Genomic DNA, 13,781 nt, shown 5'->3' on the forward strand with positions numbered 1-13,781 from the left:
GTCAACATGATAAGAAAAATAAAATGGTAAACTTATGAAGATAATAGCTTGAAAATTATTAAGCAAAAGCTTAATGTTACAAGCCGATTTTTTTGCCTGGACGAAAAGTAAGCAATCATCAGCAAAATAGAGATTAGACATTTTTATTCCATGATTCGAAGGGAGCAAGCAAATATGTGAAGAATTGGAAAGGGCCAAATTGTTTAAAATGTCTAATAAAAGGTTTCACACAAATTGTTTAAATGTCTAATAAAAGGTTTCAATATCCAATTTTATGGCCATTTGGGACCTTTTAAATCATTTTTTAGAAAAAAGTTAGAGAATTTCTTGCCCAATTAATACATTTTCATAAATGAGCCGAATGGGGAACAAAAGCCGCCTGATTAGGAATCAAAACTATGCTACGACGAGAAGTGCCCCAGCCTCCACCAGAAGAAAACTGAAAAGCCCCAAAAAGACAAAGAAAAAAATAAAAAATAAAAAGCAAAAATCTCAACGTCTCTTTTTCGCGTCTCCGCTTCCCTCACTCACTCACTCACTCAACAAACATCCCAGCTTGCATAATCGAATACCAAAGGCCTCAACTTTCTCTCCAACCAAACAAGCCACCTTCCTCTTACTTTCCCTCATTTTCCCTCTCACTTTCTTCCGTTTTCCCGCACAATTATCTCTCGCCGTAAAGTTCGGACTGCAACCAAAAATTGTTGTGCGAAGGTATGAACTTCACAAGAGTTGTACTTTCATTCTTTACTTTAGTAGTTATGGCTGATTGGTGCTTCATTTTCTGTAGATTTTTGGTTTTAATCAGCTGCGATTATGTGAATATATATGTATATAAGTCTATTTTGTGTGATTTGATTGCATTAGCTTGCTAAGGGCTTTGTGTTGGTGGCGATTGCCTACTAATTCGTCGACTTCTCTGAGTTTGTATTATCGAGTGAGAAATTTTCGATTTTCTTGAAAGGCATATATGGCGGGTTGTTCTTCGAGCTTTGGAATATCGAATGTTGTAACCCTGCGGAACGAGGTCGTTTTGAGGAAGATGTGGAGCCAGAATTTGATTTTTGATGGCGTAAGGTTTAGGAATGATGCAAAGGAGGTAGCTTTGCCAGTGTTCTGTAGGAACAATCGCTTTAGACATGGGGTCAATTCCTTTTCGGTGAAGAAAGACCGGAATTTTATGGTCATGAGTATGTCTCAGCCTCAGGCTGAATCACACTCAGAGTTGGGAGCAGTAACGGTTTCAAATGAGGGAGCTGATGTTATTTTAGGAAAGGAAACGAGGATTTTGGAGAACGAGTATAGATCAAAAACCGAGAATGGTGTGCTTGATGGTAGTGGTGGTGATGGGAAATACACGAATGGTAGAGGAGGAGGGGGTGGTGGTGGTGGTGACGATGATGGGGATGATAAAGAAGAAGAAGAGTTTGGGCCACTTATGAAATTTGAAGAGGTTATGAAAGAGACAGAGGCTCGAGGGGCCAGTCTTCCCTCGGATATGATAGAGGCTGCCAAGAGTGTGGGAATTAGAAAAGTGCTTCTCCTTAGATATCTGGATTTGCAGGTACAGCTGTACTAAGTTTCTATTCGGTAATTATGTATCAATGTGTTCAGCATCAGTGATTCTTTCTCCTAATATGGTGTGACATTTAAATTGTAGGGGTCAGCCTGGCCTATAGGCTTTTTAATGAAGTCATGCTCTATGCTTCGTGATCGAATGCTAGCCGATCCGTCATTTCTCTTCAAAATTGGAACAGAGGTTTGTGCTTGTCTTGATGTAACTTTACACAAATTATTCATCTGGTTACATGATAGATGTAAGATGGTGAGGACAGGGAATAGTATCAACTCTAATATGTGATTACCTCCATCTTGGCTCCCCATGAATATAATTTGTCTCCTGTACAAACCAGGTTCACTTTCTGTGATAAGATATCCTGTAAAGGGGCATATGCATAGTAAATTCCTATGCATCAAAGTTGTGGCAAATTTTTTGTCGATCATAGATTCTTTTCCCAGTGCCCCGTTTTATTATATATAATGATATTGACCAGTGCAATGCAGATAGTCATTGATTCTTGTTGTGCTACATTTGCGGAAGTTCAAAAGAGGGGCAAAGATTTCTGGGCAGAATTTGAGCTGTATGTTGCAGATCTTTTGGTTGGGGTGGTGGTTAATGTTGCTTTGGTTGGGATGTTGGCACCCTATGCTCGTATTGGGCAACCATCATTATCAAAAGGGTTCCTTGGGCGCTTGCAGCATTCTTATGGAGCTCTCCCTAGCAGGTCAATAGCTCATGCCAAAAACAATACTCAAACCTAAATATCAATTCACGTCTAATAATATTTGATACTCATACTTGTCACATCTACTTGCAGCTTTAGAAAATAATGGGTATTTATTAAGTTTCTTAAGCGATCATCTTATGCAGTGTATTTGAAGCTGAAAGGCCAGGGTGTAGATATTCTGTGAATCAGAGAATTGCAACTTACTTTTTTAAGGTAAGATTTACACATATCTTTAACCAAATGATATTTTTATGTCTTGGTTCATTATATTTGTTGATTCAACCTTTCTGTTTTCAGGGCATCTTGTATGGCACAGTAGGCTTTGGATGTGGTATCATTGGACAGGGAATTGCAAACTTAATCATGACTGCCAAGCGGTACACTTCTATCTAGACAGACTCTCTTTGTGTGTGCACACGCTTGCTTGCGCAACTCTAGCAGCTTTCTTGATTTGCATCATTGCTTACCAAATTATTTTATAAATGTCAGGAGCGTGAAGAAATCAGAAGAGGACATACCCGTGCCACCTCTAATTAAGAGTGCAGTTCTTTGGGGTATGCATTACTTCATCATTTACAGTTGTTATAGGTTGTCAGCTTTATTACCTTGTTATGATATTGGGATGAATTTTACTTCCATGAGTGTATCGGCATTTTTGGTTCCCTTATGTTTTAGTTTCATATGGTTCTGGTTGACATTTGCTGTCACTTGTGTAGTCTATTTCAATAACTCGGTTTTCTTTTTGTCCCCCAAACTACCAGGTGTTTTCCTTGCGCTCTCTTCCAACACCCGATATCAGATCATCAATGGACTTGAACGCTTGGTAGAGGCATCGCCTATGGCAAAGCAGATCCCGCCCATCGCATTGGCTTTCACGGTTGGTGTACGATTTGCCAACAACATCTATGGTGGAATGCAGTTCGTGGACTGGGCTAGATGGAGTGGGGTTCAATAACTTCACGAGCTTCAGAAGGAGAGGTTCTCAAATGCACAAGAAGCACAAAATCGCCAACGAAATTCGGTCCCTCAAAAACTTTTCGATCCCCTTAGGATTAGTTTCGTCCTCAATGCTTTTATGTGTAATATGAAAAATGCTGAGTAGAAAGTCTTGTACTTTTTCCTATTGACAATCATGATGGCTGCATTTATAGATTATGCGGATAATAAAACCTTAGTTCCGTGCATTTTTTGCCTGTACAGATGTGAACAGTCCAAATTGGCACCGGTCTTGAAGTTCTTGTAACTGCATTGCAAGTGATGTGTTCGTATTTTCATTTAAGCCGCTTAGAAAAGAAAAGGCTCACTTCAGCAAAATGCAGCTCTGTCTTCATTGATGCTCCATAACGGAAACCCAAAAAAAAAAAAAAAAAAAAAAAAAAACAAGGATCAATTTTTTGAAGGGAGGTGAGAGAAGCAGACAACCAATGTAGTTGGGCAACAGGCTTCAGTTGAGAATTAAAAGGAGGACAAAAAGATAAAAACTGAAAAGGTTTAATACGTTGTGTGTGAACTTTGGTAGTTCCAGGTGTCCCTATTTTGTGAGGAGAAATTTGTTAAGACGAGTCACCAGTTTACAAAGTATTTTGCACTTCCCTTGATTTTATGAGCAATCAGCTAAAAATAGGATAACCTTTACCCGCAGCATTCGCATGGAGCAAATATAAGTGTTAATGTGAGTTGTCACTCAAACAAACCATAACTTACAGAGATCACATATATGCAAGAAAGATTCTTACAGAGAGAACAAAGAGGGAAGAAAGTAGGAGGGGAGACTGAGAACGATGGAGCATGCGACGCATTCTTCATCAGGAGGAGGGCTTGACAGTCAATCCCCTCCTCCCAAAACACCAGTTGGAGGATGGAGAGCCGTCAGATACATCCTTGGTAAATTCTTTTTCATGGCAAGCTTCTCATTTTATGTTGATCTTTTCTTATCATTTCTATAATGATTTTATATGGGGGGATTGGACCCCCCGCGTTTTCTTAATGAAGACATAGTTGGATGAGTTCTGACTGTTACGATTTGTGTTTTTGAAGGGAATGAGACGTTTGAGAAGGTGGCTTCCATGAGCTTGGTTGCAAATTTGGTGATGTATCTGCATACAAAGTACAACTTGGATAACGTAGTTTCGGCTAATGTGTTCAACATCTGGTCTGGTTCGTGCAACATTGCACCGTTGTTTGGTGCTTTCGTTGCTGACACTTACGTTGGAAAGTTCTATACTCTTCTCTTTAGCTCAATAGCATCCCTCCTGGTAAGAATCTATAAATAGAATATGATATTCATTGAATTAATTTTTTAAGGATCTATGAACACTTGTGATTTCAATCTGGCAGGGAATGGGGACCCTGACCTTAACTGCAGGTTTACACGAATTAACTCCCTCTGCCTGCAAAGGACAAACCGAATGCCCACAACCTAATGCTTGGCAGCTAGCCGTCCTCTATTCGGGTCTCGGGTTGCTAGTTGTTGGATCTGGAGGCCTTAGACCATGCAACATTGCCTTTGGAGCTGATCAGTTTGACACCAAAACAGAGAAAGGAAGAGCACAGCTAGACAGCTTTTGCAATTGGTGGTACCTCCTGTTCACCGTAGCCCTCCTCATAGCTCTCACTGGAGTCGTCTATATTCAGACCAATGTCAGCTGGATTTTGGGTTTTTCCATACCAACTGCCTGCTTTGGTCTCTCCATAATAATTTTCTTGCTTGGAACCAAGTTGTACATACGCATAAAGCCCCAAGGAAGCGTCTTCACCGACATTATCAAGGTTGTAGTAGCTACCTGCAGAAAATATGGTTCTAATGCAGGACAAACTTCAGGGAAGTTGTTTTATGATCCTCCTTCAATTGGATCAGAGTCTCAGACGGCAGCTCGCACGGACAGACTCAAGTTCATTGATAAGGCTGCTATGATTATGGACCCTAGTGAAGTGGACAGCCAAGGCAAGCCTACAAATGGATGGAGATTATGCAGTGTGCAGCAAGTTGAGCAACTAAAATCTGTGGTGTGGATATTGCCTGTTTGGATAACTGGAATTTTTTGTTTCATAGGCATGAACCAAATGAATTCTTTTGGGATCTTTCAAGCAATTCAGATGAACAAAGCAATTGGACCCAAATTCCAAATTCCACCAGCCTGGATGGGGCTAGCACCAATGATTGCACTTTCAATATGGATCATCATATACGAGAGCCTCTACATTCCTCAAATGCAGAAAAGGAACAAGAATGAAAGCGGAAGGTTGACAATGGAGCAGAGGTTTAAGATTGGCATTGTGATGTCAGTTCTGTGCATGGTGGTGGCCGGACTTACTGAGATGAAGCGCCGGAACTCAGCTCTGAAGCACGGGACTTTCGAGTCACCTATAACGGTTGCATTGCTCGTGCCACAATTCGCATTATCTGGTCTGATTGAAGCTTTTGCTGCAATTGCCTTGATGGAACTACTTACCGTGCAGTGGCCACAGAGCATGAGGACTTTTGCTGGGGCAGTCTTCTTTCTCAGCTTGTCCATGGCAAGCTACCTAACCTCCCTTCTCATCACAATCGTCAAAAAAGTGAGTGGCTTGAATGGCAATTCATCATGGTTGGGTGGCAATGATCTTAACAAGAATAGGCTTGATTACTACTATTACACCATAGCCGGCCTCGGGGTCGTAAATTTTGTGTATTTCCATTTCTATGCCCGCCATTATCTATCCGATGCAGCAGCTGTTGAAAATTCTGAAAACCAAGTTAACTCTGACACTGAAAAGGGTTGTAGGTCCAGAGACACTGAAAGGGGGTTGTAGGTCTTGTAGATTACAGATGTTGCCTAGTGTTCTTATAGTCTTGTTTGTTTTTTTCATGTAATGTTATTGATTTGATTCTCCTAGAAGTACCAAGAACGTTTGAAAACCTCAAAGCATGTGTTTTAGAAGTAAGTATCTTTACATTACATTTTGTTCATTATTTGTGAGCATTCATTCTATCTTGCATTGCACCACGGCAGCGTAATAGTTTCCTAATGAATCTTTGATAAACAATATTTTACACGTGGCCGAAGCTAGGATATACCACGGTCATATTTTGTATGGCTTCCTTGCTAGAAGACGGAAAATTGTAACGGCTATATTAACTTCGATATTTTCCCGCGCAGCCTCTATATATATATATATATATATATATATATATATTTCTCTCTGCACACACCGCACCAACACCAGAGTTCCCAACCTCTCAGAGACTCCAAGACTCAACCTTTCGACATTGAAAGTTGGAACTCTAAACCCAAATCCCAAGAAACCAACCCCAAATCAACCAAAACCATGACCAAGATCGACGCCATCCGTCGATTTATCATCCCCTGCTTCTCCCCCACCAAGAAAACAACCCACTCCGCCGGCACCAAGAAACGCCTGAGCACTTCCCTGCGCGACGACCTCGACGACATTGACGCCGCTACCTCCAAAACCCACGACCCACGAGACCAAGATTCGCAGTCTTCCTCACCCACAACCGAGAATGACGCCGTCTCGACAATCGCGCCCCAGCAGCCTCGTCCCTCGAAATCCATGGTCATCGGCACCATCTTCGGCCACCGCCTCGGCCACGTGTGGTTCTGCATCCAGCACGACCGCCTCTCCACCAAACCCACCCTCCTCCTCGAGCTCTCCATCAAGACCCACCAGCTCGTCAACGAGATGCGATTCGGCCTCGTCCGCGTAACCCTCGAGTGCGACGAGTCGGGCCGGTCCCAGCTCGCCACGTGTCCGCTCCATTCCGTCCCGCTCTGGACCGTCCACTGCAACGGCCGCCAACTCGGGTTCGCGGGGAGGAGGAGAGCGAGCGATAAGGTGAAATTGATGCTGAAGACGATGCAGTCGACGACGGTCGGCGCCGGGGTTATGCCGACCGGGTACGGGTTGGAGTCGGATTCGGGTCAGGAGGTGATGTATATGAGGGCTAACTATGAGCACGTGGTGGGGAGCGCTGACTCGGAGTCGTTTCATCTGATTAACCCGGATCAGTACCCGGGTCAAGAACTCAGTGTCTTCTTGCTTAGGTCCAAGCACTCATGAGACTTCTGCTCAAGGTTCAAGGTCACATTTTTATTTTAATTATTATGGGTCTCTCTGGTTATTTCTTCTTTTCCTTTTCTGGGAACTGTTGAAATGGAAAGTGAAAACTAGGTGTTTTCTGTAGCTACGGATTTTTTGGAAAATCCTTGTTGGGAATTTGGGGTTTTTGTAATTTTCTTGGAAGAGAAATTCGTTTTTTTTCTTTAGAGGGTTGGATAGAGATAGCAGGGGTTGGCAATTATCTCTCTCTAGATGGATTAGTTTTTTAGGGGGCTAGCTAATTCCAGCAATATCAACTGTACATTGTATATCATTTCATCTCAGAAGTGATCCAACAGAATTCAAAATTTCAATGAAATTTCAGATCATTTCGTACTTTTGCACCTTCATTCCCTATGTTCATGGCACTAAACACAATGATCAACTTAAGTGGGTTGAGATTTTATTTTGCATCTATCTCAGCCGTCCATATATGATCTAAATATTAAAAACAGAGTGCAGATTGATATGGTGTGACTGATGTGGGTTCATAAACATTGCAGTCCACTGATGTTAAGTTTTTTGAATGTTCCTAGCCTTGTGTTTTCAGAATTTCAGGGGTTTTGATTCTTTGAAAAATTTGCCCATGTCTGTACAAGAATACAACTATGGACCACTTTGAAGTTTCAAACTAGGCTTACAAAGAATAAACCAAATAACAAGGCACCTGTCACTTGTGTTTGTAACTCTTCTGCAAGTTCTACTGTTACCAACTTAGATATTTTCTGTACAACTGTTTTGATTTTAACACTTTCATCTAAAAGACAAACCATGGGATTTTTGAGGCTCAAAATAAATGCCATAATACAACGTTAAACCTCCACCACCTAATTATATCATTATTTCTGCATAATTTCTTTATAATCTGTATATATATGTGTGCTAATTAGAAGCTTCTGCAGCACATCAATCTCTGTAAGAAGTCATCTTGCTTCCCATTTCTCACTAGATAAGATGCTGGAAGGAAAAGCTGTGGTGCGAGAAACAGATATGCCACATGCCATGCAGAGCCATGCCATGGAGTTGGCTTACAAGGCTCTTGATCTCCATGAAGTTTCTGACTGTAGATCCATTGCTCACCATATCAAACAGGTTTCAATTATTTTCATCCTCAAGACTAAATATTCTTCACTTCGTTTTTTATATATATGGATACTCCTATGAAACAGTAGAAAAAGAAGGACTAGAAAAGTGATCTGAGATTGTCATCATATCTTTTGTCTGCTCATTTTTAAAATGCCACAAAACGACAAAGCTAATTATGTGATCAAAAGGGTTCGATGTGTGGAGCAAGGAAAGATTAGAAAAAGTAGTTTCTTCTCAAAAGCAATGCAGGGTAGAAAGGATCCAAACGCTAACTTTGCAGCAAGGCATAGTGGCAGTGATTCCCGGAGGAGCTAAAACAACCAATTTAATATGACATATTTGGATAACATTACCAAAGTTGCCGATCTCAGCTACCACTTTAGGCTCCAAATAGCATGTTTAAAGCTGTATAACTTCCTTTATGTCTGGAAAAAAGCTTAACTTTTGGTTCAAGTAGCAGCCTAATTAAACTAAATAAGTAGGTTTGGTGTGCTATTTTTTTTTTATGTTTGTTCCTGGTCTGTATGGGGGAGGTTAGATTATGCTTTAGATTGAATCTCACCTACGGCTAAAGCATATATTCCTCCTCCTACTTTCTGTCTGGAAAATACACTTTCCCAAATGTGCAGTTAGGATGTATCCCGGTTGATTTGGGATTTGTGGGATTGGCTAACATGAATTTAGCTGCAAGATGTCATTTACTGTAGTAACTTTCACTTTTCATGTATTATCAGTGATTCAAGCAACCAGTCATAGGACACACAGTAAAAAACCCTTTTAAATTTTAACACCCTTGATGTAACACACTTTATGGTATTGGATAAAAGTTGTTTTTTATGCCAAGGGAACTGACTTCTTATCTTATCTGCTACATTGTTTGTGAATTCTTCCACTGTTTTCCTTAAGCTTTTGTTCTCCTAAACAGAAGTTTGATGAAGCTTATGGCTCTGCGTGGCACTGTGTGGTTGGCAAAAACTTTGGATCTTGCATCACACATTTGTGTGGGACTTTCATTTTCTTCCATGTGGAGATGATGGAGTTTCTCATATTCAAGGATGGCAAAGACTCTACTGAAAGCAGGGAAGAAGCTATTGGTGTGCTGCAGACGGAAAGCCAAGACAGTGATGATGCATAAGACAATTTATCGAATATTTGCCAGCAAGAGAAGTTGGAACTTGGCAAATGCTAGGGGTGTTCAATCTTAGAAGGAAAGTAATAAATTAGGGTGACATAAATCCAAATCAACAAGGGGTCAATTGCATGCCTCAACTAGTAGTCTTCAGCTACAGCCGGCATAGATCATGCCTTGCCTTTTTTGTCTTTTTCAGTTTATGGACCAGAAATTTTATAAAACAAGAAAACAATACAGTATGACACAAAAAAAAACTGCAACAAGACACTGGAACAGACAGAACATCCAGCTAAGTTGAAATAAAGTCCAAAATAAAATACAAAAGATTGTACAACATTTGTGAGTATTGCCTCTTCAGAGAAAAATTGGGAATATTATCCCATTCTGCTAGTACCTTAGGTTGAACATCGTAGACTATCTTTTCCTTAACAGAAATCCAATTTGAAAGATTTTTCTTCTTTGGACTGTAAATCCTTTTCATCTCGATACAGTAGATATGACCGTCCCGAGGCATGTCTGATGTCATAAATGTCAAGTGTGCCCTTGAACTGAGAGATTCTCTTTATGTTTGAATCACAAACTTCTTGATACCATTCCAAGCAGCTTCACCTTGCCAATCGAAGCATTAGGTTCTTCCCGTAACTATATACCGAAACAGGTGTTCCCGTAACTATTGTATCTGCAATGGAAAAACAGGTGTTCCCGTAACTATATACCGAAACAACATCAATAAAAGAGAGGCTATTGGGTTCTTCCCCATTCCTGAAAAAGTGCATATATTGATTCTGACATCCAAGAGCAACCAAGAGAAAAATCCATGCTTTTGGGTGGCTTTGGAAAGCCAGATGAATTTATGGTAGTCCAACACAAGAAGCTTGCCTAAAAGCTCTTGATACAATAATCGAAAGCAGCCTGCCAACATAATTTACAACCAAAATTTCGTGTACTTTGAATCAATCTTCAAGGGTGCTTCATCACTTGAAAAAGGTATATTATAAATTTAAGTAGCCATCAACTTAATTTCAAGATCTAAAAATTTGCTGATAATTTGCAGATAGATATAAAAAGTTTCGTCCAATGAGTAATTCTCTAATAAGCATAAGAGAATGTGCACATTCTTATGCTTATTAGATTAACGACTGTTGGTCTAATTACCAGAGTCCACAAAAATCTCACTAGTTGATACGTACCACAAACAGAAAAGTTGATCAGTGCACAGCAATCTGACCTCTGCAGTAAGCCAGCACCTCACCTGGGCAATGACATCGATTTTTTGAAGCTCGTGTTCAATCCTGATTGCATAGAACATAAGGGATCACCTGAGCAATGTAGGGGATGTGACCTGAAAATGCAGAAACAAACAAAGAACATAAAAGAACCAAAACGTGCATCAGGTACTTTAGCTTCATGAGGTTAACAAGTCTTGCATTGGCGGTGAGGACGAGGTAATCCGCACCCCAAGGACCAGATACAACAAGTATATGTGCTGATCTAAACCTCAGGATGCAGATTACCCGATCCTAACCCAAAATCGTTGTATCAACTCTATGAAGAAATGATTAATGAAGAATAGATGATAGAGAAGAAACAAAATATAGTTCAATAGGAGGTGGTTTGGTAGCAAGGAGGTGTGAGGACAATCTGCATGATGGCATTCTGTATTTATAGTGGTAACGGTATATTCTGCAAGTATATGTTAAAATAACGAGGGTGTATAAATAAAGCAAATGATAAGGTAAAGGTAGACATACGAACTTTCAAAAAAACAATGATGTCTCTTCCTTGACTGCTTTTTGAGGAGAATTTAAAGATCTCCTCTGGCTATTATAAAAGATCCTCAACAATTTTTTTTGTAAGATTGTTATCAATACTGGGCTTGAAACAGCCCAAGAATTGTAAATATTGTTCAGTATTCTTCAAGAATAGCTAAGCTCTCTCTTTCAAAGCTGATGAACTGAAAAGGAAAGCGGTACCACATTTACATGTTGCAGCAGATTTCACGGTCTCAATCATCTTTTAGCAGCAGCATAATTTATTCCCTCAGCTACTGAAATGAAAGGTGCCTCCCCCAACTCAGAGCTTTCGGTTGCAGGAGCTTGAGATAGATAGCTACAGATAATTTTCTTTTAAAACTTGGCTAACAGATTACTAAATTATCATAAAGTCTAGCCAATATATAAGCCTTCAGTGTCCATTTTCAGTTTTAAAAAAATGTCACTGGTTATTTCTACTCTAAAGCATGCAAAATGAAGGAAGTAGAAGTTCAACCCCAAAACCAATTGATAATGGGATATAAACCCAAGTTAAGTCCCTTAATTTTTCAATGTGGGACAAACACTCTCAACACACAACCCGCACATATGGCGAACTTTCAAGCCTAACACGTGGACAACACATATTGGGTGACATGAGCCCAAAAAGTGAAATCTTGCTCTAATACCATGATTTTGGAGTGGAACCACAACTTCCTTCACAGAAAGCATGTTTCTGCATAAACACATTAAGATAGAACTGTTGGTCTCGTCACAGCATGCAATATCAATGATTAGCACAACAAAAATTAATTAGTGTGTTCTGGCTCAGCTGCATGCAAATTGCTCGAGTGGCATGGAAAATGGCTGGACCATGCATTATTTAGGCCAAAACAATGGCAAGGATTGAGTCTTTCTCTTTTTTGGTTTCTGGAAAATGTACGGCTAAAATGTGAGCCAGTCATGGTCCCTCCTGATCATTTTTTGATTGCCTAAATCTGCAACTCTCTCTCTTCCGACATGAGAATAGATGCCAAATTGGGTTACTTTTTCCACAAGTATAAAACTTATGATAGGAGCTTCCCTGAAACTCTTGCTGATATTTATGGAGTTTTATATTGCATATATGCAATAATAATATTGTGCTGTGATGCCAACTTCCAGACAATACACATATTCCCACCATGGCCCTCTAACTCTAGGACCATGAAAATGATATCCAACACTTTTAATTTCACTCAAATGAAATTAGATTATATTCCAAGTTATTTTGCAGATCCATATATCTGTCCAAAAAAAGAAAATGATGAGAATCCTTTTGAGTGATGGAGTTGCATAAGCATGATGAGCAATGCCAGCAAGGACCAATCAAACACCCTCCTCCATGTGTTCTTTACACTTGGTATTCTATGTGGGGCCATTTTTGTATTGTTTATAGGTTCATGCAAAGCAGAGGAGAATTGAATCAAACCTTAAAGCTCCTTTGCCAATGGCATCTCTCTGTGATCTGATACTTTTCTCTCAGCTCTTGGGTTATCAATTATGAACTTTTTATTCAATTATTTTTTTTGCTTAATAGTATTTCCAACAATACTAAATTAATAAAATGTCCACCACCGTTGGTGTCTAATTAAAAGTTAAATACCATCATCAACAGTAAGAACCATGCTATGATCCTAGATTAACTATTTAGTCTAATTGAAAATATTTGGTTGATTTGGAGAGAGATTGCACATCCTTAATTATATAGTTTTTTAGTCCATCTTCTTTTATGCTAAACGACAAAACAGATGCAACAATCCGATGAGTATATTAAAGAAATTCTCATGAGATGAATAAAGAAGAACCTTACTGTGATTATATGAAAAATAATTAGAGAATATATCCCGAAAATCAAGTGTAAAAGTGTAAACCTTTGTTCTTAGAATTTCTGCAAGTTTTTCCTCTCTCTCTGTCATATACAAAGTTCGATTTGAGATGTACGTGGCATTAACAACCATCTCTTATCGTTCATTTTGCTTGGCTTACTTAGAAATCTTAAGAATATGATGAGCACGACCAAACCCTTCATCAAAAATCCTTGAAACCCTTGAGAGTAGCAGTTTAAAAGAAAAGTTAACAAGTTTCCTTGAAACTCTTTTGTTTGATTTTTTATAGCGTTTGTTTTCCAATTTAACTGTTTGGGAATTCACCCAACTTTTGTCAAAGTTAAGAGTGAGGAGGGGGATTTTCTCACACATATTGTCAACGTATCATAAGGGTTCGAATTTGAGACCACTACCAATACACCTTTCCTGTATTGCTTAAATAACTTTCATGTGCCTCACCTAAAAAACAAAAAATTAAACAGAGCTGTGTAACTTGGAAGGTAACAATTCGATTAACGATGCATGCATGTTTAAACTTCTCACAAGCTTTTACATC

General features: G+C 39.6%; 4 protein-coding genes and 1 long non-coding RNA gene across 6 annotated transcripts; 4 read left to right on the plus strand and 1 right to left on the minus strand.

Annotated features, from left to right (window-relative positions):
• Positions 200-3,531, plus strand: LOC18775231 (protein RETICULATA, chloroplastic). 2 transcript variants are annotated; one of them, XM_020567140.1, is made up of 8 exons: positions 200-714; positions 868-1,564; positions 1,661-1,759; positions 2,065-2,285; positions 2,432-2,501; positions 2,586-2,665; positions 2,778-2,842; positions 3,050-3,531. In XM_020567140.1, the coding sequence occupies exons 2-8, from the start codon at positions 971-973 to the stop codon at positions 3,241-3,243; spliced, it is 1,323 nt and encodes a 440-aa protein (XP_020422729.1). In that variant the 5' UTR covers positions 200-714; positions 868-970; the 3' UTR covers positions 3,244-3,531. The 2 variants fall into 2 exon arrangements, with proteins under 2 accessions (XP_020422729.1, XP_007205209.1); XM_007205147.2 differs by having other exon boundaries at positions 965-1,564.
• On the plus strand, positions 4,340-6,080 carry LOC18772204 (protein NRT1/ PTR FAMILY 2.8). The gene is made up of 2 exons (XM_020565878.1): positions 4,340-4,543; positions 4,626-6,080. Exons 1-2 carry the CDS (start codon positions 4,355-4,357, stop codon positions 6,078-6,080), a joined length of 1,644 nt encoding a protein of 547 aa, XP_020421467.1. The 5' UTR covers positions 4,340-4,354.
• On the plus strand, positions 6,469-7,655 carry LOC18774573 (protein MIZU-KUSSEI 1). Its single transcript, XM_007207696.2, has one exon. It carries the CDS (start codon positions 6,597-6,599, stop codon positions 7,347-7,349), a length of 753 nt encoding a protein of 250 aa, XP_007207758.1. The 5' UTR covers positions 6,469-6,596; the 3' UTR covers positions 7,350-7,655.
• LOC18774647 (dynein light chain LC6, flagellar outer arm) lies at positions 8,289-9,992 on the plus strand. Its single transcript, XM_007206280.2, has 2 exons — positions 8,289-8,480; positions 9,400-9,992. Exons 1-2 carry the CDS (start codon positions 8,343-8,345, stop codon positions 9,607-9,609), a joined length of 348 nt encoding a protein of 115 aa, XP_007206342.1. The 5' UTR covers positions 8,289-8,342; the 3' UTR covers positions 9,610-9,992.
• LOC109949484 lies at positions 9,875-11,227 on the minus strand. The gene is made up of 2 exons (XR_002271941.1): positions 10,797-11,227; positions 9,875-10,285 (listed from the first exon to the last, which is right to left on the minus strand). It is a non-coding gene; the product is annotated as an uncharacterized LOC109949484 (long non-coding RNA).

The sequence above is a fragment of the Prunus persica genome, chromosome G6 (genome assembly GCF_000346465.2).
Source record: "Prunus persica cultivar Lovell chromosome G6, Prunus_persica_NCBIv2, whole genome shotgun sequence".
Classification (NCBI taxonomy): domain Eukaryota; kingdom Viridiplantae; phylum Streptophyta; class Magnoliopsida; order Rosales; family Rosaceae; genus Prunus; species Prunus persica.